Source organism: Wolffia australiana, chromosome 9 (assembly GCF_029677425.1).
Source record: "Wolffia australiana isolate 7733 chromosome 9, ASM2967742v1".
In the NCBI taxonomy this organism is placed as follows: domain Eukaryota; kingdom Viridiplantae; phylum Streptophyta; class Magnoliopsida; order Alismatales; family Araceae; genus Wolffia; species Wolffia australiana.
The window spans coordinates 13,201,882-13,227,011 of NC_135843.1; the positions used below are offsets into that span (position 1 = coordinate 13,201,882).

Here is a 25,130-nt window from a genome sequence, read left to right on the forward strand (position 1 = left end):
TGGTTCTGTCTCTTCTCTCTCCCACACCTCTCTCTTTTTCTCACTACCTCACCCATCCTCTGACTTCTGGAATTTTCTTTTCTCCATCTCTCCCTCTCATCCTCTCCTTTCTTTCTCTACTCTCTACTTTCCTTCTCTATCTCTCTCTCTCTCTCTCTTCTCTCCCCTCAGTTTTAAATAGTCTCTCTTCGATCTCTTCCTCTATGTCAATCTCATCCTCTCTCTTCTGGTTCTGTCTCTTCCCTATAACTAGTCTTTCTCATCCTCTCTCTTGTCATTCTCTAGTCTTCTCTCTCTAAATCTCACTTTCTCTCTCCTCTGGGCTGTCTTTTTCTTAAACATCTTATGCGATGATTCATGCGATTGATTGAGTCACCAAACATGACATGTAAGTCGCCTGTCTCTCTCTCTCTATCTTCTAGTTCTGTAACTTCTCTCTAATTAACCTTTCTCTCTCTATATCTCGCTTATCCTCTATCTGCCGGTCTTTATTTACCTCTTTCATCCTCTCTCACCAGACACCAACTCCCTTACAATTCTCTGCTCTTCTCTGTTCCTATCTGTCTCTCATCCTCTCCCCTATTGTTTTCTCCTCATCTTTCCTCTATCTCTCTACATTTTAATCTCATCCTCTGCCTCTTCTCTTCCCTTCCCTCTCTCTCTTCCCTCTTCCCTCTCTCTCTCTTCCTTCTTCCCTCCCTCTCTCTCTCTCTCCGGCTCCTTATTCTTCTCCCCCCTCTCTTTCTGGCTGTCTCTTTCTCTGCTGAATCTCTCTCTATCTCACTTATCCTCTGTCTCCTGGGTCCTTATTTTTATTTCCCACCACTCTCTCTCTCATCATCTCGCTTCCAATTTTCTAATATTCTCTCTCATATCCTTTTTTACTTGTTACTCGTAATTCTCTCCCCCATCTCTCTCTATCTCAATCTCATTCTCTCTCTTCAGGGTGTGCGAACGTGTCTCTTTTCCAGACCCACTCTCTCTTCTGGGTCTTTATTCGTCTCCTTTTCTCTCTCTCTCATCCTCTCTTCTGGTTTTGTCTCTTCCCTCTGCCTACTCTCTCTCTCTTGCGTTTCATCCTTTAGTGTTCTCTCAGTTCATTTCTCTTGTGTATGTCTCTATCTCTCTCTAAACTCTGCTCACTCTCTCTCATCTTCTCCATTGAGCACTGACTCTATCTCCTCTTCTACGCCCACGTTGCGTGGTCCTAAGTACTGTAGAAGGTGGACCAGACGGCATCCTTTAATTAACGTCCATGTTCTTGTCGACAGCAAGGAAGAAGGCAATTGAAGCAATCACCGATTTGAAGAATAATCTAATGGCAAGATCTCTCTCTCTTTCTCTCTCTATTTCTTTCTATTTCTTCCTATTTCTCTCTCTATCTCTCTTTTTCTCTCTATCTCTCTCTTCCTCTCTCTATTTCTCTCCCTTTCTCTCTCTATTTGTCTCTCTTTCGCTGTCTTTCTCTCAATTTCTCTCTCGAGTCCCCTCTATTTCGCTCTTTCTCTCTCTGTTTATATCACTTTCTCTCTGTTTCTCTCATTATTTTTCTCTCTATCTCTATTTCTTTATTTTCCTCTTTATTTTTCTCTCTATTTCTCTCTCTTTATTTTCTCTCTTTATTTTTCTCTCTATTTCTATCTCTTTCTCTCTCCATTTATCTTAATTTCTCTCTTTTCCTCTCTTTCTTTCTGTTTTCTGTGTTTCTCTCTCTTTAATTTTCTCTCTATTTCTATCTCTTTATCTCTCCATTTATCTCAATTTCCCTCTCTATTTGTATTTATTTCTCTCTGTTTCTCTCTCAGTTTTTCACTCTGTTTCTCTCTATTTCTCTCTTTATTTCTCTTCTCTACCTCTTCTTCTCTCTCTATTTTTTTCTTCGAAAGTAACCTCTCTCTATAGCTCTTTCTCTCTCTTTATTTCTCACTCTCTCCCTCTCTATTTCTCTCTATTTCTCTCTATCTCTCTCTTTATTCTCTCATTATCTCTCTTTATTTCTCTCTTTATCTCTATTTCTCTCTCTTTCTTTCTCTCTCTGTTTTTTCCTCTCCCTCTTTCTAATTTTAACTCCATATAAATTATACCTATAATTATAAAAATAAAGGGCTATCCATTGCCATTTGCCACGTGATAAGGTTATCTTTCTTTATTGCCACGTGAGAATATCAGTTCAGTTATTAGACCAAGGGTACTCCTAAGGACATAAAAGATGTAGTCATTGCCATGTGATAAATTCCACAAAAGTCCCTCTTTTTCGTCCTTTCATTTTGATTCCACATGAGAATATCACCACAAGTGAAACTGAGGGTTTTACTACAGTTAAAAAGATGTGGTCATTGCCAGATGATATATTTACAAAAAGTCCCTCTTTCTTCCTAGATTGAGTCCATATAGCTGTTAGCAATTGCCAGATGAGAGTGTTACTACATTTCTCAAAATAAGAGCCCTTTATTGTCATTGAATGTTAACATTAACAAAACATGACATCATGATTAATCATCACCATTTGATAAATTCACAAAAAGGATGGTCTGATCATGGGTGTTGGGCAGTTGCGCAATTGAATTTTTGAACCATCCTTTGCACCGCCTGCGGCGAGGGGAGGAACGAGCATTTTTACATCAGTTATTTCTATCTAAAATTTGTAAATTAAATAAATGACTCATCTGGGTGATCTGTAAACAGATTGCAAATTCACACCCTGGTTAAACAGTATTTTTTGGCATAAACATAGTGAATTTTTTTGTCATCGGCACAGATTTAATAGTACTCTTCCACGCGACTATAGTCTCATGAGCCGCACCATACCGCACCGCGCGACCATCCCTATTCTCAAAAGTCTATCCGTCTTTCTATCTTACAGTCTATCCCTATTCCAAATAATTACAACCCAATTATATAATTAAAAATAAAAATTCTTGCTGTTATTTTCTGTAAGCAACATGACAAGATGAAATCACATTCATCCATTGGGACATGATTCATTCCCAAATAGTCCCTCTTCCTTTCTGTATCAAAATTTGACCCCACATTATAGTTATTTACCAAAGTTATAGACATAAATGACCATTGAATTATTTGCCATAAACAACCTCAAAAGGTGATGTCATAATTTTGTCCCTCATTCTTTGTCTAAACTAGGGGACGGCAAACATCATCCATCACGTCATTCGTCATGGTGACAGATCTGTGACGAATGATGTGACTGTGGCAGATGACTTTTTTTGCCCCGTTGACGGTCACAGTGACGGAATACCTTTGACGGGCGACGTGACGGTGATGGAAGGTCTCGGACATGTGACATGATGGGACGGACGTCACTAATGACGTTTGTGACAAAAAATTTAAAGCATGAAGAAATCGGAAATTTAAAAATTCAAAAATTATTAAATTATTTTAAAATATATTATATCGTATTATTTAATTTCAGATCATATATTTCCGTCATGTGTGACGGTGATGCCGTCTGGTGACGAGACGAGGACGGGACGAAGATAGGACGATGGTTTGCGACGATGCGTTATGGGTATGTGACGGATATTTTCAAAATCCTCAGACGTGTGACGGGAACGGAGAAGTGAAGAGCAGTTCGTCACGTTCCCATCTGTCACCACCCATCATCCGTCCCGTCATGTCTTGGACGTGCCGTTCCCTAGTCTAAACTGATCAAATTTAGAGTACTTATACAATAATAAAAAGAAATGATATTTTCTGTTATTAGCTTCAAATAAAAGAGAAAGACGAACATTATTTGTTCAGGCAAAAGACAAATGCAGTTCTATGAGATCAGCCAAGGATTTGGATTCATTCTGACATATGGTAATCCCGATCTTCCCTTTTTCTCTGAATAGAATCTTCTTTCAGTTTGGTATAATCTTCATATTTGTTCTGTGAGAAGGAAGTCAATCACTTCGCAAACAGTACCATATTGCGTATAAATTGAAGATTTTCCTTGAATTGTTGCGGATATTGGAAATGAAGTTGGTTGGCTGTCTTCGTCGTCGTTATAGGTGACGTGATTCTAATTCTGGTTTCATGTTGCAGGTACTTTCATGAGTGGAAAGCGTCCCTGGTTGAATGAATGGAAATGGACGGCCAAACTGAAAATATTAGGGTTTTATTTCCAAACTCTATTAGCTGCCAGTACCAAAATTGATGTTCTGTAATCCCATTGTTTCAAGATTTGGACTCACGGGCTCAGAAAATCCCTCTTTTTCCCAAATTCTCCAAGCCGCCATTTCCAAGTTTGATGTTCTCTAACTCCTTTGTTTCCAAGTTTTTTTTGAAGAAACCCATTTTTTCAAAGTTAGAGTCCATAAACTCAAAAAATCCCTTATTTTCCTAGCTATCTAATCTGACATTTCGAAGTTTAATGGTATAAATGTTTCAGTATTAGGGCTTATGAACTCAAAAAATGCCTCGTTTCCTGAACTCTATCAGCTGCCATTTCGAAGTTTGGTGGTATACAACTCCTTTGTTCCAACATTAGGGCTCATGAACTTATAAAACCGGTTTTTTCCTTACTCTTTTAGCTGCATTTTTGAATTTTGATGTAATCGAACTCCTTTGTTTCAAATAGGTGTTGTCAACTCAGAACCCATTATTTTCCAAACTAACTTAGTTGGCATTTCGAAGTTTGATGTCATCTAACTCCACTATTTCAAACTTTGCTGGCATTTAGAAGTTTGATGTTATCTAACTCCATTGTTTCAAGGATTTCATGGCGATCCTTCACCGAACCAATTCACATTCATCTTCTCAACTCTATTCTAAAATCCTTACCAGCTTCTTCTTCCTCTTTGTTCCATATACATGCCATCCATTGCCATATCTTGAAGACAGGCCATCTGAATCTACTCTCCGCAACCGCCATGATCAATTCTCTGGGAAGATCTTCAGATCTAGGAAGTGCCCGCAAACTGTTTGACGAAATGAATAACAGAGATCTTCCAGCTTGGAACGCAATGTTATCAGTGTACGACTACAATGGCGATATACATGAGGCAATAACCTTGATTAAGTTAATGTTCTCATCAGAAATGAACCCAAATTCAGTGACACTATCTATCTTGCTCAATCTCTGTTCCAAGTATGAATACACATCCCTGGGAAGGTGTGTCCACAGCTACTCATGGCGTCGTCCGGGCCTTGCCGACACCTTCTTGTGTAATTCTCTTATTGTCTTCTACCAGAAACTTGGTCGGGTCGACATTGCCGAGAGCCTGTTCGAGGAAATGGGCAGAAGGAACATTGTCTCTTGGAATGCCATGATGTCTGGCTACACTCTTAACAATAGCCCAATGAAAGCCTTGGAGATATTTCGTCGCTTGAACCGGGAAGGACTGCGGCCAGATGAGGTCACCCTTGAGACCGCTGTCCATGCTTGTGCTTGTGTTGATGATGATGAGACGATCCATGCCGGGAAGTTGATGCATGCGCTTCTGTTCAAGATGGGGTTTTCTCCTGATATCTACATGGATAATTCTGTCCTCCTCATGTACTGTAAGTGGGGTCTGCTGCAGATTGCTCAGCGTCTTTTCAACACGATAGCGGTCAAGAATGTTGTTTCTTGGAACATCCTTATGAATGGATTTGTGCAGAAGTGTCTCCCTGAGAGTGCAGTGGCACTCTTCAGATGTGCTCATTCGTCTTTGTCAAAGTTAAGCTCGGAGTTAGTGGTTGGTGCCCTCCAAGCCGTCAAGCAGTTAAACCCATGCCCTCCTCATTCTGTGTCCTGTTGCCACGGTCTGGTCTTGATCTCTGGGTTTACCTCTGATGACTTTGTGATTAGCTCACTCATCTCTGCTTATGGTGAGTGTATGGATGCTACTGATGCCATTAGATGTATGGAATATATTTCCCATGGAGGTGGTTCTCCAGTTCCATTGAACACACTTCTCTCTGTTTGCCTTTTTTCTGGTCATCTGTCAATGTCAGTGGACTTACTTCATCTGATGCAGAGTGATTATCATGCCAAGGCAGATGCTGTCACCCTGGTCTATGCACTCTCCATCTGTGCTCGTCTACGAGATACAAGGCTTGGTCAAGCAGTTCATGGATATGCGCTTCGGAACAAGTTTGAAGGGAATCCCTTTGTCAGTTCATCATTGCTGGAATTTTACTGCAGGTGTCTACTGATAAGCAAAGCATGGCGGCTATTCCTGAGAACGCCATCGGTCACTGCTGCTGCATGTAACGGAATGATATTTGGGTGCACGCTTAATGGGGTTCCGGCAGCTGGATTGTTTCTATTCCATATGATGCCACAGCTGGGTAACTGTGAAGTGGATGCAACTACTATAGTGGGAGTTATTGAGGCCATTTCTCTGAGGGGTTGCAAAAAGGAAGGAGATTACATTCATAATTATGCTATCAACGAGGGTTTACTAGGTAATGAGTTTGTTATCAACGCCTTGATATCGATGCACAGGAAACTCGGGGATCTTAAGAAGGCACATGAAGTTTTTGATGAAGGATCTGGGTGCTATCAATCTACGTGGAATTTAATGATGGCAGAGTACTCTAATCATGTTTCTGCTGAAGTGACAGTATCTCTTTTTCAGTCAATGAAATTCTGTGGCATGACCCCTGATAAGATCAGCCTTCTTGCAGTTCTTGCAGCAATCCCAAAGCTGGCTTCCTCAAACTGTGCCCAATGGGCCCATGCAAACATAATTAAGACTGGATGCGATGACGATGTCTTCGTGGCAACCTCGCTGTCAGATGCATATGCCAAATGTGGGAAGCTCGCTGCTGCCAGACGTATATTTGACAACATAAAGCATAAGACGACAGCCACTTGGAATTGCATTATCGGGGCTTATGGAATGAGTGGTGACCACGAAGAAGCAGGGAAACTTTTTGACAAAATGGCGGCATCGGGAGTCGAACCTGATCTGACCACGTTTCTTGTGCTGATTTCTTCTTGTGGCCATGCTGGTCAAGTCAAGAAAGGCCTGAACTATTATGATGTGATGACCCGTGTTTATTCTTTATCTCCTAAGCGGGAGCACTACTCCTGCATTGTGGACCTACTTGCACGAAGAGGATTGATAGAGGAGGCTTTGGAGATTTTAGAGAAAATGCCACAGCCTCCGGGAAAGACCGCTTGGGGCTCCGTCTTGGGTGCTTGTCGTGCAAAGGAAAACATAGATGTGGCTCTAGCGGCAGCTGATAAGTTGTCTCAGATTGATCCTTTCCACTATGGCTATAACACTTTACTTGCTGGAATTTTATCTGAATCAGGGAGGTGGGCTGATGCATTTCAAATTAGGGAGAAAATCAGGGTTATGGGGGAGCGGAATATGCATGGATTGAGTGTTGTAGAGATCTGAAAAGCAACAAAAGTAATCAAACACTGATTTCAACTTTGTAAAGATATAAATTTACCCGTTTGAGAAATGTCTTCTTGTAAATTTCTTTTTAGACGGACATGTCCAGAGATACAATTACTATTTTTAAACAAATTTCTTAAAGGTGATATCTATTTCAGGATGAAGTTCCCTTTGCTTCTAAACTGAAATTGCCTCTTTTCTTGGGAAAGACATTCTTATAGTGTAAGTGTATGAAAACATTTTTAGATTTTAGACATCTTATTTATTGCACCATTTAATTTTATTATGTAGTACCATATCAAATTGTTTAGTTTCTTCTGCGTTTTCTAATTTTATGCGTCCCTTCCCCTTGGTTTTGGCATTTCTGGTGGCATCATCATATGATCCCAAGTTTCTAGTGGTAATTCAATATGCTCTGGAAGCAGCTCATCAATTAAAAAAAAACTTATTCATTCTTGATCTGCCTCCATGTATCTGCAAATGTTTGTCTTATTAAAGCCAAAATTAAGTGTTTATCTGCATTTTCTGAGATGAGATGTATCAAAGTTTGCTCAAGAAGGAAGACTATTCCCTTCCTGAAAATAAAATGTATTATTTAGGTTCAACTGAGACTGCCACTTAACACGGTATCCTCTTTCTGCTTTAAACATAGAGACTGCTTTCTTACATGCACAAGTAGACATGTCAGATTTTGGAAGTAATGTTTTGCAAGCAATCAAATGCTGAAAAGTTACTAAGCGCGATAATTTCCAGAATGGATCATCATGAAATAAGTGAAGAATATCAACTGTGTATTAAGTAATGCTGTATAATAAATAACAAAATCAAGATTAAATTGGACTATCCAGAAAAATCTCCAAAATAATTTTCTGTAGGGGGGCGATAGTGATACAACATTCTATTTGGACACTTCTCACATTAAATACTCCTAAGTATGGAAACCTCTAAAGTCTCATCCTAAAACATATTCTCAAAAGGGAATTTACACCTTAAGGTTCCTCAAAACAATAGAGCAGACAGGTCTTCATACTGCAGACATCCTGAATTCTTTTGATACCTATCCTGACTTCCTGTCCATTGTATTATATAATCCCCATGATGTGATTAAAATAATAAAGTATAGGATTATCAGTGCAATATGGAAGGAAGTACACCCATATCACCAACATAGTGTATTTCAAAATAGATGACCTACACAGTCTACTTTATTGACAGAATTACAGTCCGCAGTTTGTGTATAGAAATTACTGAAGAGATGATGTTTTAAGTTAAAAAATTATCAGTATAATTTTTTAAATGAAATAAAATATTTTATCATACCATTTTTCAGTTATTCACGAAGAAACATTTTTTTCAAGGAAAAAACCAATTCATGAAAATTCACGAAAGAAGTTGTTCGAAATGCTCCAAAGGAGTATTGGGCATCTCATCATTATACAAATTCCATATAGAAAAGATTGGGAAGGGAATTTTAACTCTTGAAAGCTTCCATGTTATAAATTTATAAGACAAGAAATAGGTCTGATCCAAAGGAAAACCTTTGGTACAATTGTTTCAATAATTGCAATAACACATAAAATACAATGCAATTAGAAGACATCCAACCAAATGCTAGACATGTGGGAGAATTAATTTTCATTCTAATACTTTATTACCCTCATGACAAATCACCCATCACTGATGAAGCCCAAACACTAGAGAAAATTAAAAGTTTTGTGAGAAACCCCAGTTACTAACAGTGCTACTAGTGGACTGTAATTATGTTGGTGAGGGAGCATCAATGGGTAACCCAAGATCAGATGTCCATCTGGAATCTATATCATCATTCTCAGTTAAAACTTTAAATTTGTATTCTCGTGATCATTCATTATATATAGTAGTAATACTTGAGAATATCGTAAATGAAAAGCCCTCTGAGATGATCGTGCAATAACAACCTTTCCCTATAGGAAACTTTGGATATCATATTTCTCTTTAATGATGCTTTTTAAAATATTAAAATATAGTTGGATGCCATTGAGATATTCTGATACTGATGCCCTAAAGATGTGCGAGCCACTCATCTCAAAAATTTCCCCAAGCTTTGCCAATATTTTCTACAAAACTTTTGTTGCTATGGCAATATTTTCTGCACATTACATAGTTTCTGTGAATTATTGACATAAAAACCACGTTTTAGGTAGGTTTGAAATAAACCAGATGTATTTATTTCATTTCTTTAACCAATAGATTCATATTTTTCTTTTTGGTTTATTTTGTTCTTTGAGAAAGCTCATTTTTGGGTGATAACTTTGGCGATTGACTAATCCAAAATAAAATATATTTAGTTTTTATTTTAATGTAGGCTTAATATTTTTATATAGAATTTACCATAGATGCTCTATATTGACTATAGAGAAAGTAAGACTCAATGCATAGATGGTACTGGAAATTATTTCCTAATATATTTATAATAACAATAGGAAAGAAACAGTTTAAAAGAAATAGTGTAAAGATGCAAGCGGTAAGGGAGAATTGTGAAAATTGCATTGGAGTTGTCAAATGATTGGCAGGCAGATGGTCGAGTTAATGCATGTGAAAAATAGGCTTGTGCATGGTGGAAGCAAACTGATGCAGTGCATGTTGTGCATGAGACAACATGAAATGGAGGAAAAATTGTGAGTGGCTATAGGGAGTGTGGATTGGTAGAAAATTTCAATTGGGCACGTTGGTAACAAGGGAATCAAACATTCGGGTTTTTTGACTTCTTAAAAAATGGGATAAATTAGATATTTTTGGGTATTTTCTAAAAGGACTTGAGGAGAGAACTATGTATGACCATTCAAAGATCAATAACTCTTTCTGGGATCTGAGATTTTGCCCAAAAAAGGCATTTTTGGAAGCCAAGGAAATGAAGCATTAGGGTTCTTGGAGTAAATAGTTGAGGAATAAACAATAGATATTTTGTGTATTTCTAAAAGTATAGAGGAGAGAACTATGAGCCAATGTTCATCAGTCCTAAGCATGATATCGGATGACGATATTAGGATGGATGGTGTACTAGATACCAAAAATGAATATTCGATATATGTCTTTACTGATATCTGGAATCAGTATTTTTGATATCCTGCATATAAATAGAAATATTATTTAAAAAATATCATTTTACTAGGAAACATGTGTTCGACATATATGTGGTCTGAAAGCTAATCACACATTCCACATCTGGTTTATGGATACACAATATACTTTTAGAAATACACAATTGGGCACATGCGATGCTTATAATTGAAGTCCATGACTACGTGCAATGACAAAGGGAACATATTCATGATGAGATCGTAATACGGAGATCACTAATATGTAAACATGTTATTTAAATATTCATATTCAAAAGGTACTTGAGAAAGACATTGAAATACCCAAATAGAATAACATTATCTAGTCCTACTCATCTGATGAGTATGGCCATCCCATAACCAGTGTGGATACATTACAGACATATAGTGGGTGCTCTTTAGGGAAATAGTTCTCTGAATTGATAAGTATGGATCCCTGAATGGTATTACCCCTATCATTAATCAGGTTGATTCATGTCAAGGTTGTGTAAGTGGTCCTTAGACCTGAGACACCAAAGATGCCTTGTGGATGGATGGTTGTGTTTTGACTCTGCATTATGGGTATCTAATCAGGGGATTCCAAACTGTCCTATCTCAGACGTAGTAACAAGTCCATGAAGGTGACTATACCTTCAAGGTGATTGTCCATGAAGGTGATTAGAGGATATTGACTCAAGGAAGATGATGCAGTTAAATCCCTACCCAGGGTACTAGAAATATTGGAGAAGGCATCCTCCAGTGATTTCACCACACATCGGTAATAGCAAGAATGACCGAATGGTGTTTCACCATTAACCATTACCTTAAGTTATGCAGGACTCTTGTGCGGATGAGGGATTATACATACTTGGGAACTGATGATGGTAAATGTTCCATGAAAGAGTTGACATACTCCTTTATTTCTTCTAGGGCACGAAGTGTAGCTCAACACCCCGCGAGCAAGAAAGTTAACCAATTGATTGGGTTACATCAATTAATTAATTATTTAATCTCTATGAGATATAGTTTATTAAAAGGGTCAACCCAATAACAGTTATTAGGCCATTGAAGTTATTAACTAGACTGATACATGGGTCTAGAGGGTCACACTCACATGGTTTTTGGATGTTGGTGGATATATTCAAAGTTTGGGGACTTCGATTAATTTTTCCTGAGGACAAAATTTCATGAAAACTTTCCCAAACAGTATAAATAGAAGGGGACACCCTCACTTGATACCCATGCGAGTTAGTTTGAGTGCCCCCCTTCACTCTTCTCTTCCTCTTTCCCGAGTGTCGCTTCTAGTGGGTGCTGGATGGAGTGCAAAATCAGTTTTCTAAAAGTCAGAGTTTGTGGAAATAATTGGATACCCAGGGATCTAAAGATTGGGTGGATATGCCTAAAGATTGGACATCTGAATGGCTTGAAGATGCTCACTCAAGGAACAAAGAAATCACGGCTTCAATTCGTGCAAATATGATGTTTGTGGTTTTCCTGTGTTTTAGTTTCAGATTTATTTTTGACTTGATATTCATCTGCACAATCAAGGTCAGATCATGTCAATCAAAGCCCCTAAATTCCCAACATGTACATGCGTAATTAAGAAAATGGACTTATATTTATTCATCATGAATATAATTAATATTTTAATGGATTTTATTATTACTCTATTCAGTTAGAATTTTGGAAATTATAGGAGCTAATAATTAATCCAGTCTAGCCCAAAACGAACCCAAATCTAAAAATACCTAAAGGCCCCTTTTGGCTCGGTCCATAGCTGTCACCCATCATTATCTATTTTACCCATGATCATTATTCTCATTCCCCCTTATTCCATTTTATAAATATTTAAATACATTGATTATTACATATTCTATCTGCACATGTCATCCTTATCATCTCATCATATTTCATATTTTATAAAACATCTTTCTCATCCTCTAATAAATCCCCTAATTAATATTTTAAAAGTATTAAATAATCATATCCATTCCCTGTAGTGATGAATGATTATATTACTTTCTCATCATTATCTAATCATATTTTTTTATCAATCGTTGTCTTATACATTTTATTAATGAAATAAGATGCCAGAAAAAAATTAATACCCAAAAATTGAGTTCATTAGAAAAATTTTGAAAGCAAATTATGAGTGGGGTTTTAAGTTTCCTTATTTCATTGCGTATCCTACTATATTGTATAGTAACTTGAAGACCAGGTTAGTATAGAGAACAATAAATTATCAACATATTTATTCCCAACACATTTTATTATGTCAAACTGTTCTATATTATAATTTTATTTCTTACTAGCTGATCACCATGAATAAATAAAATGAGATATATAAAAATAAAGTGATGTAGAGAAACCGTAAGCCTAAAGGTACAAAATTAAATTTGTATTTTATACTAAGGAAAATTAAAAATATTTCTGGGGAGGTTGATGATATTTAATGGGCTGATGTTGATATATTTTGAGAAAATTGAGGTAATATTGAGTGTATTTTTGAATAAGTATTTTATATCATTTTAGTGGAATAAATAAGTAACTGGCTATATAAAAGTACATAGATAAACGTTATAAGATAAATTCTTGTAGTTACGATAAAGTGAAACATGTCTTTTTTTGGGAATTTTATGTGTCAGAATAAAATGCCAAATATCAATTTGGTCACATAAACCTACTTGTAATTTCAAAAGTTAGAGGAACCCTAGAATATAAAATGGGAAAATTTGGGTCAAATACTTTTTCTGGAAAAGGGTACCATTTTTAAATCGAAGGATGAACTAAAAATAAAGTTCTGATTACTTTCTGATAAATCAAAAGATGTAACCAAAGAAACTTACGACATGACCCAATGATAACTATGCAACACCCCTGAATCCACATTCCTGAATGTATCTGTCTCCATCAAGGAGTTAATGAGTCTTTTAATGTTATAATCATTGATGATATTGGTGATATGAGTTCAATCATAGTTTAAAGAGATATTGCATAAAAATATTTTGAGAAATAATGATTGATGTATACTATCTAAACCAAAGGTTGAATATTAATAAGGAAGCGAGCCAATTTTAGGATATTTGGATTGACTTGGTATCTAGGGAAACATATTAATACCATACCAATTGGTTTCCAATACTTACAAATATAAAAAAATATTTAACATTTAGCTGATAATTTGTAATAACTCTCCATAAATAGTTTTCTTAGAAGTGTTAAAAATGGTATTGAACTGAATATTTTAAGGAAAATTACTTGAAGAACATACATCTAAGTTGAGGCAAGGATTTACATATTGGAGAACATAAATCTCCAAGGATTTGATGCATTATTTCAAATAATTTCTAAACCTATTTTTACCCATTTGATATACTTGTGGCCTAGAATGGCAAAACTATAAATAATGTCGTATAGCGAGTAAGGTTCTAGGTAAGTGTACCTAATACACGATGATGGGTTAGGTCAAACCAACATAAAAATACCTATGCCATAAATAAGGTTCTATGCTTTGACCTAGGATCTGAAATAATTAATACTACATAATAAAATGAATTAAAGAGAACAAGGAAACCAAATGACCGACTAATGATAAAATCAGCTTGTGCAGAGTTGAATTTTTCGCTGATTGGTTCCATGTAATGGTCTCCTTAAGCTGCATATATATGTGCGGTATTTTGATGTTTCTAAAATTAACTCAGTAAGTTGAATATCATCGTCTTTTTTTGAAAAAAGGTTGTTAGAGATCCATGAAGATCCTCTCACCATTCCAACAACTAGAAGGTGAGAGAGCAATCAAGAAGAAACAAGGAGAAGGGGGCCCTCTTGGGGAACTCGCCTAGGTGTGTTCTCAAAGGGGGGGTTTTCCCTTTTATACTTAAACAAGATTTATTTTTGTAAAACTCCTACATTTGAATTGTATCCTCTAATGTCCAATTAACCTTATATGTGTAGACCTCTAGGCCCATATATCAGTCTAGTTAATAACTCAATAATATCAATGACTCTTTATTTGATTGACCAATTAGTTAAAAATATCTAATACATTAGATTAATTAATCATGGAGTGATTTGACACAATACGAAAGCCGAGTTGCCAACACATGAGGGAACAAGCTACACCACGAGCTCTAGAAGGTACACAAGAGTCTACTGACTCTTTCGTGTAACCTACTTGTCATTAGTTTCTGTGTACTTTTAATCCTTCATCTGCATGATACTCCAAACATTACTTGAGACATGGTCAATTGTAAAACCCTTATCGGTCAACCAAAGTGTGTTATCTGATTTTTACACTATCCCATCCAAGGATTTATTCCATTAAAATTTTTTTAACTATATCTTCTTATACCAATGGTGGATGATCCCATCTGGAACACTCAATCATCTTGGTATACTTATTTCTTCATCCAAGCTAATACTGTTTGTATTTCCCTAATTTGGAACTCATCAACCATAGTCATAATACAACTGTCCATCCCCAAGACATCGTTAGTATCTCATATCTAAATATTACTTACATAACCTTGAGAAGAATGAACCTGATTATTAATTAGGCACCAATCAGGGATTCATAAGGGTAGATTCAGTGAAAATTCATATTTATTGAGTTTTTAACTAACATTCTAATATTTCTTGTTTAAGGTCTCTCACTTCAGATCCATGCAATCAGGTTATTATTGGTTTATTAAGATGTTTTAGAAATTCGAAATTGATTTCACATCTTAAGTGTTATTTATTTCGTTATGTTATTATAATTAAATATTTTGATTTATTGATTAAAATATCCAACATGTATGAAGGTGAGTGGTAGACATAAGATTAACAATGATTGAGTCGATTCGGAGAATCTGCAAATTAATTATTTTAGAAAGGGTTTGAATATTATAATAAAATATTCACTGATCCAAAAATGTTAATTTTATTCTTTTCATATGCATTTTGATGATGTTTTATAAATTTTTCTTTAACTTGGAGACTTAAGTTTGGATTAATGTTAGAACTTATTCTGCGTAATGAAAATAAGGATAAAGACTTACTGAGAGTCTAACGGTGAGTTTATAAAGTTTTAATGAAATATGGAAATGATTTTTGTATTCTAATTTTAGATAGGTGAGATGGTTCATATTGTGTTCACATAAGCGTTTAAATTACGGTCTTTCCGACCTTTCAATGCAATAATTGAGACATAATTAGATATCTGCATTTTTAATGCTTATCATCAATGAATATAAGTATAAACTATATAGTCCAACTATAATGTATTTATGGAAACATATAAAGTGAATCGACACACATGTTTTGAATTTATTTCCATTTGATAGTATTTGTGAAATTGATGATCTCCTATGACTGCCAAACTTTGGTGCAGTAACCTTGCCGATTTTAAAGCTAAAGAAACACCTTCAATTCTCAGGGGAAGAATATCTAAGCGCCACATAGTGCATTACATTACTCACAAAGCTACTTCATTTTTATGGGCATCCCATGGAAAACATTAAAAAATATTATTAACCACATTTATTTTATTAGCCACATTAAAAAATACTTAATTGACCACATTTATTTGGGTATACAGTGACAACATAAGAATAGTGAAAAGTATAACACGGACAATTGTAATTTCCCTTATAACTTCTATCACTATATACTTTTAAAGAACCCACTAGGTAATTTACCCCTGTTGGACTTTAAAATCCTTCTCCAAAGAAGTTCATCAGGGTGCATGGTGCAAAAATATGTGATGCCATTCACACTCTTCATTGAAATAACATTAATCAAATTACAAAAGAATAGTAATGATTATTTTCAAATTTACAAGTAATGATAATAAAGCACAGGAGAAGTTTTCAGCGAAAGGCGACAACAACACATGAGATATCATCTTTACTCTTCCTTGCAAGCGCCATCTCAATTAGATGCTTTGATGCAGCTTGTGGGTCCCTAATGTGTCTAATTGCATCTGTGGCCTCTTGGTTTGACACCACCTGAACCAAATAAAAATAAATGGTACTTAGTACAACACTTTACCAAGTTTGAGAAAAAAATAAACTTCAGGAGGAGACAAGGATTTGAATGAACAAAGTTCAAACCTTCCACAGTCCATCACTAGCAAGGATAAGAAATTCTGCATCAGAGTCAATGATTGCTTCAACGACATCTGGGTCTGAGCTGAGGTGCCTTTTCAAGCTGCGGTCCCCGAAAGCTCTGGCAACAGCGAGTCTTCCATCGACTCGTGGCACATCGCCTGAATTGACAAATATTATAAATATTTAAGCCTCGTGATGAAGAAAAATGTTGGAAAATTCTCGGAGAACACAATATCATGCAATAATAGAGAAAAATTGTGAAAGAAATAACGTATCAAACACGTTTGTGAGCCCAAAAGTTTTCGACGTGTTATTCTCTTGTCAGAGAATATAATGATAAATGCATGACTTATGATGCATACATCACAAGTTATTATGCACCACTTAAATAACTTCTAGTTCCCACAACAACAGTGCCTAAGACTTCCCCTCAACTTCTGCATCAAGAATAATCTTCGATGGCAAGGATAGCTCATGTTTCAACCTACTTAGATTATACATGATGAAATTATAATTTTTTTTTGAATTAAAATAATCTAAACTGGAATTTAAACTGGAAGTTATGATGAAATTATAATATAATCTAAACTGGACGGAATATTAACCTCACAGGCTCTCTGATTTGAAAATTTAAAGTTCACTCTATCAGTCATCTAGATTGGCATCTCGTGATTTGTCAATATTGGACCACGCTACTCTGTTCTTGTCGGAGCTCTCAAATATAAATTTTATAAGGGATACGATGAACTTGTTAGGATCTTGATAGACTTGGAGATTTTAATTGAAGAAGGATCTTGGAAGGGAAGAAGAAGAAAACATAGGAATATAAAAATTGCTGCTGGCATGGTTAGAGGAGGGCTACAAATATTTTAAGGGAAACAACCCTAGAGTCAAACGGCCGAAATAACCCAACAAGGGCTGGGGATTCAATCAGATCATATAGCCAGACAAGAGTAATTAGGAAAGATAAAACAGATTAAATTTGGTCGGCAATAAGGGAAGTAAGAAGAGCTAAATTGATCAAAGAAAAGAGACAAGTATGACCCTGCATATCTTAGGCTAACTGAGTTGCTTGCGAAGAGTCAAGACCTTGTTTATTATTTTGATCTTCCTCCTGAACATTTATGGACTCCTAGTCACCTCCATATAACTTAAGACATCTTTCCAGAGTAGTAACAGACCTCTAAAACCTTTTCTTCCTGTGATACATTATGCTTAATTTGATATAGTCGATTATTAAATTGAATATAATTGATATTTCAGAATAAAATTTACATTTTATTACATTGTATTTTCGTGAAGCAACGGCACTTTAATTAATGGAATCCTCTATCAGGGAAATCAAATAAACAATAATTTGGGTGAAGCAGAACGCATTTTCCACTAATATATAGGAAAAACTAAGGATATATCATTATTATTATGTTTATTTAGTTGTTTAAGAGGAAATAGAAGCGCAAAGGGTAGAGAGAGAGCATCTTACCAGGAAGGATTGTCACAAAGCCACCTTTTCTCTCGATGGTATGCCTCTCGGTGATTGGCTCATGATCAACAGAGAGTTGTATTGCATCACCCGATTTGCAGAGGACAGCTCTTGAATCCCCAACATTGCCCACGACTAGCCTCTCTCCACCAATCAAGATAGCTGTCACTGCGGTTGAACCTCCTCGTCCCAGGTCTGCAGCCTTCTGTAGAATGTGCTTGTCAGTTATTTTATATGCTTTTCTGATTGCAGTTCGTATGTCGTTCCAGAACTCTCGCTGCCAAAAATAAAAAAAATTAGTTATCAATTTTTTGCTCTTATAAAGAAATAAAAAAAATTACTCTTTTTCATGGTTTTCTGCCCCAAGACTATGACACAGATGGCAAAGATGGAGGATTAGAGTACTTCTTTCAATCGGTCATTTTCATATAATACAAGACAGAGTGAGACATCAAATTGCATTGATTTGAATTATCTGAAGCACACCTTGTATATTAGTAAACATCAAAACTATAACATAACTAATTTTAATAATCATAATATTACAGGAGGAGGATAAGGGAGGCGAGATGTAGAGTGAGAATCGAGGCCCTCACAAGGATTAGAGAACTGGATGAGTTGGAGGACAATCGGACATTAATGGTTGAGGAGATTCAGGAACGAAAGAGGTGGAGATGTGTGGTGGGAGAGGAGGATAGGAAGGAGGAAATGGATTGGAGACAAAGGTCTCGGCAGCTCTGGTTAAAGGAGGGGGACGCCAACACAAGGTTTTTCCACCTTGTAGCAAATGGACAACGGAGAGTGAATCAGATTCTATCAGTGATGGTCGGATCGCAGAGGTTTACTGGGATGCAGGCACTGGGTGGAGCATTGGTGGAGCACTTTCGTTCGATGTCACGGCGGGGGGTCCGAACAGTTGGCGGGGGACGGGCCACGGGGCGTTTCAATTAACTCAAGGGCAGAGTGATGATTTGGTGCGGCCTTTTGATATGGAAGAGGTTCGGGCAGCTATGGTAGGGCTGAATGGCGAAGGTGCCCCGGGACCGGACGGCATACCGGTGTTTTTCTACAAGGAGTTTTGGAATGAGGTTCAAGAGGATGTGATAACCACATTGGGGGAATTGAGAAATCCTCAAGCAAATATGGAAAGGATAAATAAATCTTTCCTCTTCTTACTACCGAAGCGGCAAGGTGCAGAAAATGTAGGCGACTACGGGCCCATATCGTTATCCAACTCCATATATCTTATAGTTGCAAAGGTACTGGCTAATCGGTTACAAGGGGTGCTTGGGGACTTGGTTGGGCCGTTTCAGTCTGCTTTTGTTCCGGGGAGACAGCTTGTTGACTGTGCAGTCTTGGCAGGGGAGATTATTGCACCGTGGAAGAAGAATGGGACCAAGGGGTTCATGTGGAAGGTAAATTTTGCGAAGGCATATGATTCTTTGGATTGGCGGTTCTTATGGGCAGCGTTACGAAGGAGGGGTTTCTCGGAGGAGTGGATCAAATGGGTGAAGCGATGCATGACGTCTCATTTGTTTGCCATGTTGGTAAATGGACGCCCAGAAGCGGGGTGGATCAGACCACAGAGAGGGATTAGACAAGGGTGTCTGCCAGCACCGATGCTTTTTGTTCTGGCAGCTGATGTACTTGCCATAAGTACATCCTTGGTATGTGGAAGGGGTTGTATTAGAGGTTTCCAGACGCTGAGCCAGCCATTGGGCATCCCTCTGTTACAGTATGCCGATGATACACTGTTCTTCGTCGAGGGATCGGTAGAGGAGGCCAAGAATTTGGCGGCACTTTTGCGGGTGTTAGCAGATTGTTCGGGACTGCACATCAATAGAGGAAAATCGGAATTTGTGGGTTTTGGTTTATCGACGGATGAGGAGACCCAGTGTGCCAGTGCGCTTGAAACGCCAGTGGGATCACTGCCTATGAGATACCTGGGGCTACCCCTATCTGTCGGTAACATACAACAAGCAGATTGGCAACCAGTAGTGGAGAAGGTGGAGAGACGTTTGGAGGGATGGAAACAGAGAGTTTTGTCGCGAGGGGGGAGACTAGTGCTATTGTGATCTGTATTATCAGCAATACCAACCTTTTATCTATCCGTGTTTTAAATTCCGGTGGGTGTTGAGAAACGCCTGAGTGGGATCATGCGGAGATTCTTTTGTAAGGGGGCAAATGCAGGGGAAGGGCGTGCCATGGCGCTGGTTTCATGGAATGACATCTGCACGCCAACTAAACAGGGTGGACTTGGAGTACCTGACCTAAATACACTGAATGTGGTGCTACTGACGAAATGGGTTAGACCGATCGTGGGACCGGAGGATGACTTGATTAAGGATGTGGTGAGGGACAGATACGGCTCTAATTTGGGGTGGGAGAATTTGATGGACAATGTGAGGGGGGAGTCGGCTTTTTGGAGAGGGATGAGGAAGGTGTTTCCCTTGGTCAGAGAGTTTTTCCGGGCCTAATTGGGGAATGGCGCCGGCTTTAGGTTTTGGAAGGATAATTGGACGTCGCATGGACAATTCCGTGATCTGTTCCCTTGCTTATATGCCCTAGCCCGTCATCGGCATGCTTTGGTGGAAGAATGTTGGGATGGAGTGTGGTGTCCAACTTTTGCGGCTGTCTTATCTAGTCAGCGGGTGGAGGATTTTTTAAGCCTTCAGCAAACACTGAGCAACTGGAGGCCAATGGAGGGGATGACAGATGGGTGGGTATGGGCATCGGGTGCGTTCTCTAGTCGAGGAGTTTACCAGAGTTTGAGAACACACCACTATGAGGACCCAATCATTTTAGGGGCATGTTGCTCAATTTGGAGGCAAAAGATTCCTTTAAAGGTTAGGGTGTTTGCATGGTTGCTCGCCAGGAAGCGGACAATGACCCGCGAGAGACGGCGAAAGTTTTTTCCTGCTGAATCTTCATTATGCCTTTTGTGTACGGAGGAGGAAGAGGAGTGTGAGCATCTCTTTTTCCAATGTCGGCTTGCTCGGGCGCTATGGTCTAGCCAGGGGCTAGCAGTGATTACGTCGAGCTCGGTCTTATGGGCCACACTGCTGCGGCGTCAGCATGGGTTTGACAAGGAGCGGGGGCTGAGATTCGCGGTGCTTTGGGCGATATGGTCCCACCACAACGAGGTCTTATTCAAGGGGGCGGCAATGTTGGTGGAAAGGGCTATTAATGATGTGGAGACACTTGTATTTTGTTGGTTTGGTCCTAGATGAGGCGGTGGGTATGGGGTGAATGATGGGCCATTTTTTTGGCCTAGACCCCTCCACGTCTACGTGTACGGAGGTTCACCAAGCTGGGTGATCTTCTTTATTGTTAAAAAAAAAAATCATAATATTACATTTAAAAGAAATAATTATATCTCCATATGAAAAAAAAATGATCTCATGACCATATCGCTCATTGCAATTCTGAAATATGACTGAAAATGAATATATTCAGATCTCAAAAGAAGAAAGAGAGATTACACCTACCTGTTGTAGAATATTGTCAAACAAGTGAGATTGGAGGTAGTCCGCAACATTATGCCCAAGATGACCATCGAAAATGGCAAAAAGACCCAGCTCTACTTCATTCACTTGTCGAAATTGTGCGACAACATAGTCCTCCATGTCATGGTGTGATTTTCCCTTCACCAAGTGAAACCCATGCTTGATATGTTTTCCAGATATCTTGCTCTTTCCTTTCCCCGTTTCTGGTGTCGAAGAAACAAATCCGCTCATAACCTAAAAGAGAAACACATAACAGGGATGTATTGATGATACTGGAATAATGTTATTCAGTACTCGGGTTGGAGGTTTATGATGAATTCATCATCGTAATCTACACAGATGAATGACTACGATAATGACAAGTAGTAATTGTTCTCTCATCATCTGACAGAGACTAGATAGAGATAACAGCATTAGTAAAAACTATAAATTCCATAAATTGTATTCATTATCCATCGTCATCATCATGGTATTAATCCATGGGAGGGATGATGATGATGCTGATGATGATGATTTTTTATAAGAAACGCGATGATGATGATGGTGATGGTGATGATGAGGATGACTTCGACCCATCAGTGTACAAAAAATGAGTTGACATAGTCATGGCGAGTCGTTGTCATCATCATCCTGAATGCCGAAGCCTATTCCACTCTTCTACATAAGAATGCAGGAAACTCAGAGATTTGAACAAAAATTTGCTCTGCCACTGAAAAATACGCAATACATGGACAAAGTCTCTCATCGTGGTCAAAGAACATGAATATTTGAAGAAAAATGAGGAACTTGAAGAAGAACTGATATAAGCAATTGATGATCGATTAGAATGCTTCTAATTGGAACCCAAAAACAGGATGTAATCGGAAGAAAAAACATGCAATTTTCGAGAACAAAATCATGCAAGTCAATTCCATCATCGTTATAGAGGTCAGGAGGACAATTTGTTTCAATCCAGCAAAGATGATCGCACTGGGTGATCTTCCTCGTCAATTCTTCAAAACACGATCTTCAATAGAAGATTCCCAAATAGCTAATACTCAGCAAAATCCAAAAAACAAAGGGGAAATGGATCGAGCTACATCAAGAGGATAAACCATGATAAAAAAGCGATCAGATTGAAACGTACCTTGTCTTTAATCTTGCTCAATATCCCGCCCTCTGACATTTTCCCTCGCGCAAGGAATCAACGAAACCAGAGGACCTCTCTCGATCTCGAATTCAGAAACAAAACACAAAAATTTCACCCAAATAGCTTAGACCCACTTCGATTTGAAGAGACGAGAGCTTAGATCTCGAATTCTGATACAAAACACAAAAATTTCACCCAAATAGCTTAGACCCACTTCGATTTGAAGAGACGAGAGCTTAGATCTCGAATTCTGATACAAAACACAGAAATTTTGCCCAAAGAGCTTAGACCCACTTCAATTTGAAGAGCTGAGAACTAAGATCGACGACGAAAGTGATCAATAATCACCGGCGACGCAATAATGGGGAGTTGTAGAAACAAATTCAACGGGGGCCCGCGCCGGCGACGCTTCAGAGAAGGCGTCTGAAGTCCACGAAAGCTCCAAGAAATGTGATCAACAGCTCATCTTTGACGCGTTTCCATATAAACTATTCCATACTCCAAGAAATCTCTCTGGATTTTCTACAAATGGGGGCTGATTCCATTACAATAACAAGTACAATTTGCTTCCTTCTTACTGTTGATTATAATATGATAAAAGTAAAAATTCCCAAGCTTTTTTACTCTTCAGTTTAAACTATTAATCACTCTCATTTCTTTTGCTTCTACCTTATTTTAACAGAAAACCTTAACTTTATTGAAAGGGGAAGTTATTTGCTTATGGGTCTCTTCATTTGTATTGTCTAAATGAATTGAACTTTTCTCAAATGGATTATCATGGTTTATATTCATAACTAAAAATTGTTACAGAAGTTTATAACATTAAATTACCCCATTTATATGGAATCACCCAGTATAGGAAATGGAATTTGTTTGGTTCCAGATTATAAACTGATATAACGTATTGGTAATCAAGTAACACTATCTGAGCATCAGATAATTTGTACATGAAATATTAGGTGTCATGTTGCCTTTGCATGTGACATCCTTGTAGCTTGAATTTGATGCTAGGAGGGGTATCTCCTTTTCTAAAGTATAGTGAAATGGCCTTACAACACCATCCCAATTGTTGTATGATTACATAGGATGTGCATAATTTGCCTTCAAAAGAAAAACCATTTATCCTTTTCTTGACTCCCACAACATGTATGCAAGGGCAAAGTGCACATACTTGGTAAAAGGTTTTAGTTGTTCTGCTAAGCCAAAGATGTAATTGAATTGTTCCTTCTATGATATTGTTATTTATGCCCCAAGGAACCAATTAGGAAAGTCTTGCCAACAGCATGTACCAACTCTCGTTAAAGGAAAAGATGGTCAGTCGTTTCTGAAGAATAAAAGAGTGGGATACAAGAAGATTTCGATGCCATAGTTATTATGCTTTTCATATCGTGGTTGTATATGGGTGAAATTGATGGATATTTATGTGGTGTTCATGCCAATCACACTCCCATGCCTCATTTATGTCCATTAAATTAGAATTTATTCATTATTATTATAGTCAAATGTTAATAATGAAGTTCTTGAATAAATGACTGGGTGAATTATGATCCAGTCATAATACATAGATCACTGGTGTCAAAATATGTGTTCTTAATGTTATAATCTCAGTGATATGATGAGTATGATTGATCCTATAGACATTCGTCTGGATCTACTCATGTTTATCGGCTATCTTTTGGATAGATGGGTGTGTTTTGGCAATAATGTCTATTCAATTATTCATTCATTTTAATTAATTACACCACAAAATGAGAAGATCTTAAGAGAGAAAGAAAAAAAATATTAAAAATTTCAGAACTTGAGAACTAACAGATTCAGCCTTTATTAGTTTCACATATTGTAGGTGAATTCAATATAAAATGTCCCATCAATGTGAAGTAATTGAATTAGTGTTTTAATTTATAAAAAATATTGAATTAAAAATAAGCTATATGTCTCAGAAGAACATGGCGATAATCCCTGATCCTGAGAAGAAAATAAGAGCACCAGTTCCCGTAACTATTTTTTGAACTATTTGCATTAAATAAATAGTACTAAATAACTTTAAATTTGAATTAGCATCGATACAGTAAAATGGTGGTCCATCAATCCATCTGACTGGTAACATTGCATGTTTGTCACACCATCTAGTTGGTTACAATGGTGGTTTTTTGCTCCATTTAATTGGTTCATCACTCCAGACACATCACGTTTGTGGGAGAAAAACTTGGGAAAATATCATCTACAAAATATCATACGTCCTCATGGTGTGCTTCTAGACTCTGGATTTTCAATCCACTGATCCTCCAGCTCAAAAAGAGTCACCATATGAAATAAAGTATGCATCTTACTTCTAGATGTCAATACAAAAAACAATGTAGAATCAGACGTGTCACCTAACATACTACACTAATTGATCCAAACTATCGTTGAATTCTACTTTGGTTGACCTTATCTTGGGTTTATATAAACTTGGTCTAAGTTTGATTAGACATCTGACGTTTGTTGACTTAGACTAGACAGTTCAATTTTG

At 37.5% G+C, this 25,130-nt stretch overlaps 2 protein-coding genes across 5 annotated transcripts; one reads left to right on the top strand and one right to left on the bottom strand.

The window, feature by feature from the left end:
• Positions 1-3,742: 3,742 nt before the first annotated feature.
• Positions 3,743-7,599, top strand: LOC144707727 (putative pentatricopeptide repeat-containing protein At3g11460, mitochondrial). The gene is made up of 2 exons (XM_078580958.1): positions 3,743-3,819; positions 4,045-7,599. Exon 2 carries the CDS (start codon positions 4,689-4,691, stop codon positions 7,332-7,334), a length of 2,646 nt encoding a protein of 881 aa, XP_078437084.1. The 5' UTR covers positions 3,743-3,819; positions 4,045-4,688; the 3' UTR covers positions 7,335-7,599.
• An 8,553-nt stretch (positions 7,600-16,152) lies between these two features.
• Positions 16,153-23,024, bottom strand: LOC144707468 (putative protein phosphatase 2C 62). Of its 4 annotated transcripts, none has more exons than XM_078580584.1 (6): positions 22,913-23,024; positions 22,616-22,868; positions 21,472-21,723; positions 17,984-18,260; positions 16,504-16,658; positions 16,153-16,398 (listed from the first exon to the last, which is right to left on the bottom strand). In XM_078580584.1, the coding sequence occupies exons 2-6, from the start codon at positions 22,652-22,654 to the stop codon at positions 16,261-16,263; spliced, it is 861 nt and encodes a 286-aa protein (XP_078436710.1). In that variant the 5' UTR covers positions 22,655-22,868; positions 22,913-23,024; the 3' UTR covers positions 16,153-16,260. The 4 variants fall into 4 exon arrangements, with proteins under 4 accessions (XP_078436710.1, XP_078436711.1, XP_078436712.1 ...); XM_078580585.1 differs by having other exon boundaries at positions 22,616-22,788; positions 22,913-22,985; XM_078580586.1 differs by having other exon boundaries at positions 22,616-22,700; positions 22,833-22,960.
• Positions 23,025-25,130: the final 2,106 nt, after the last annotated feature.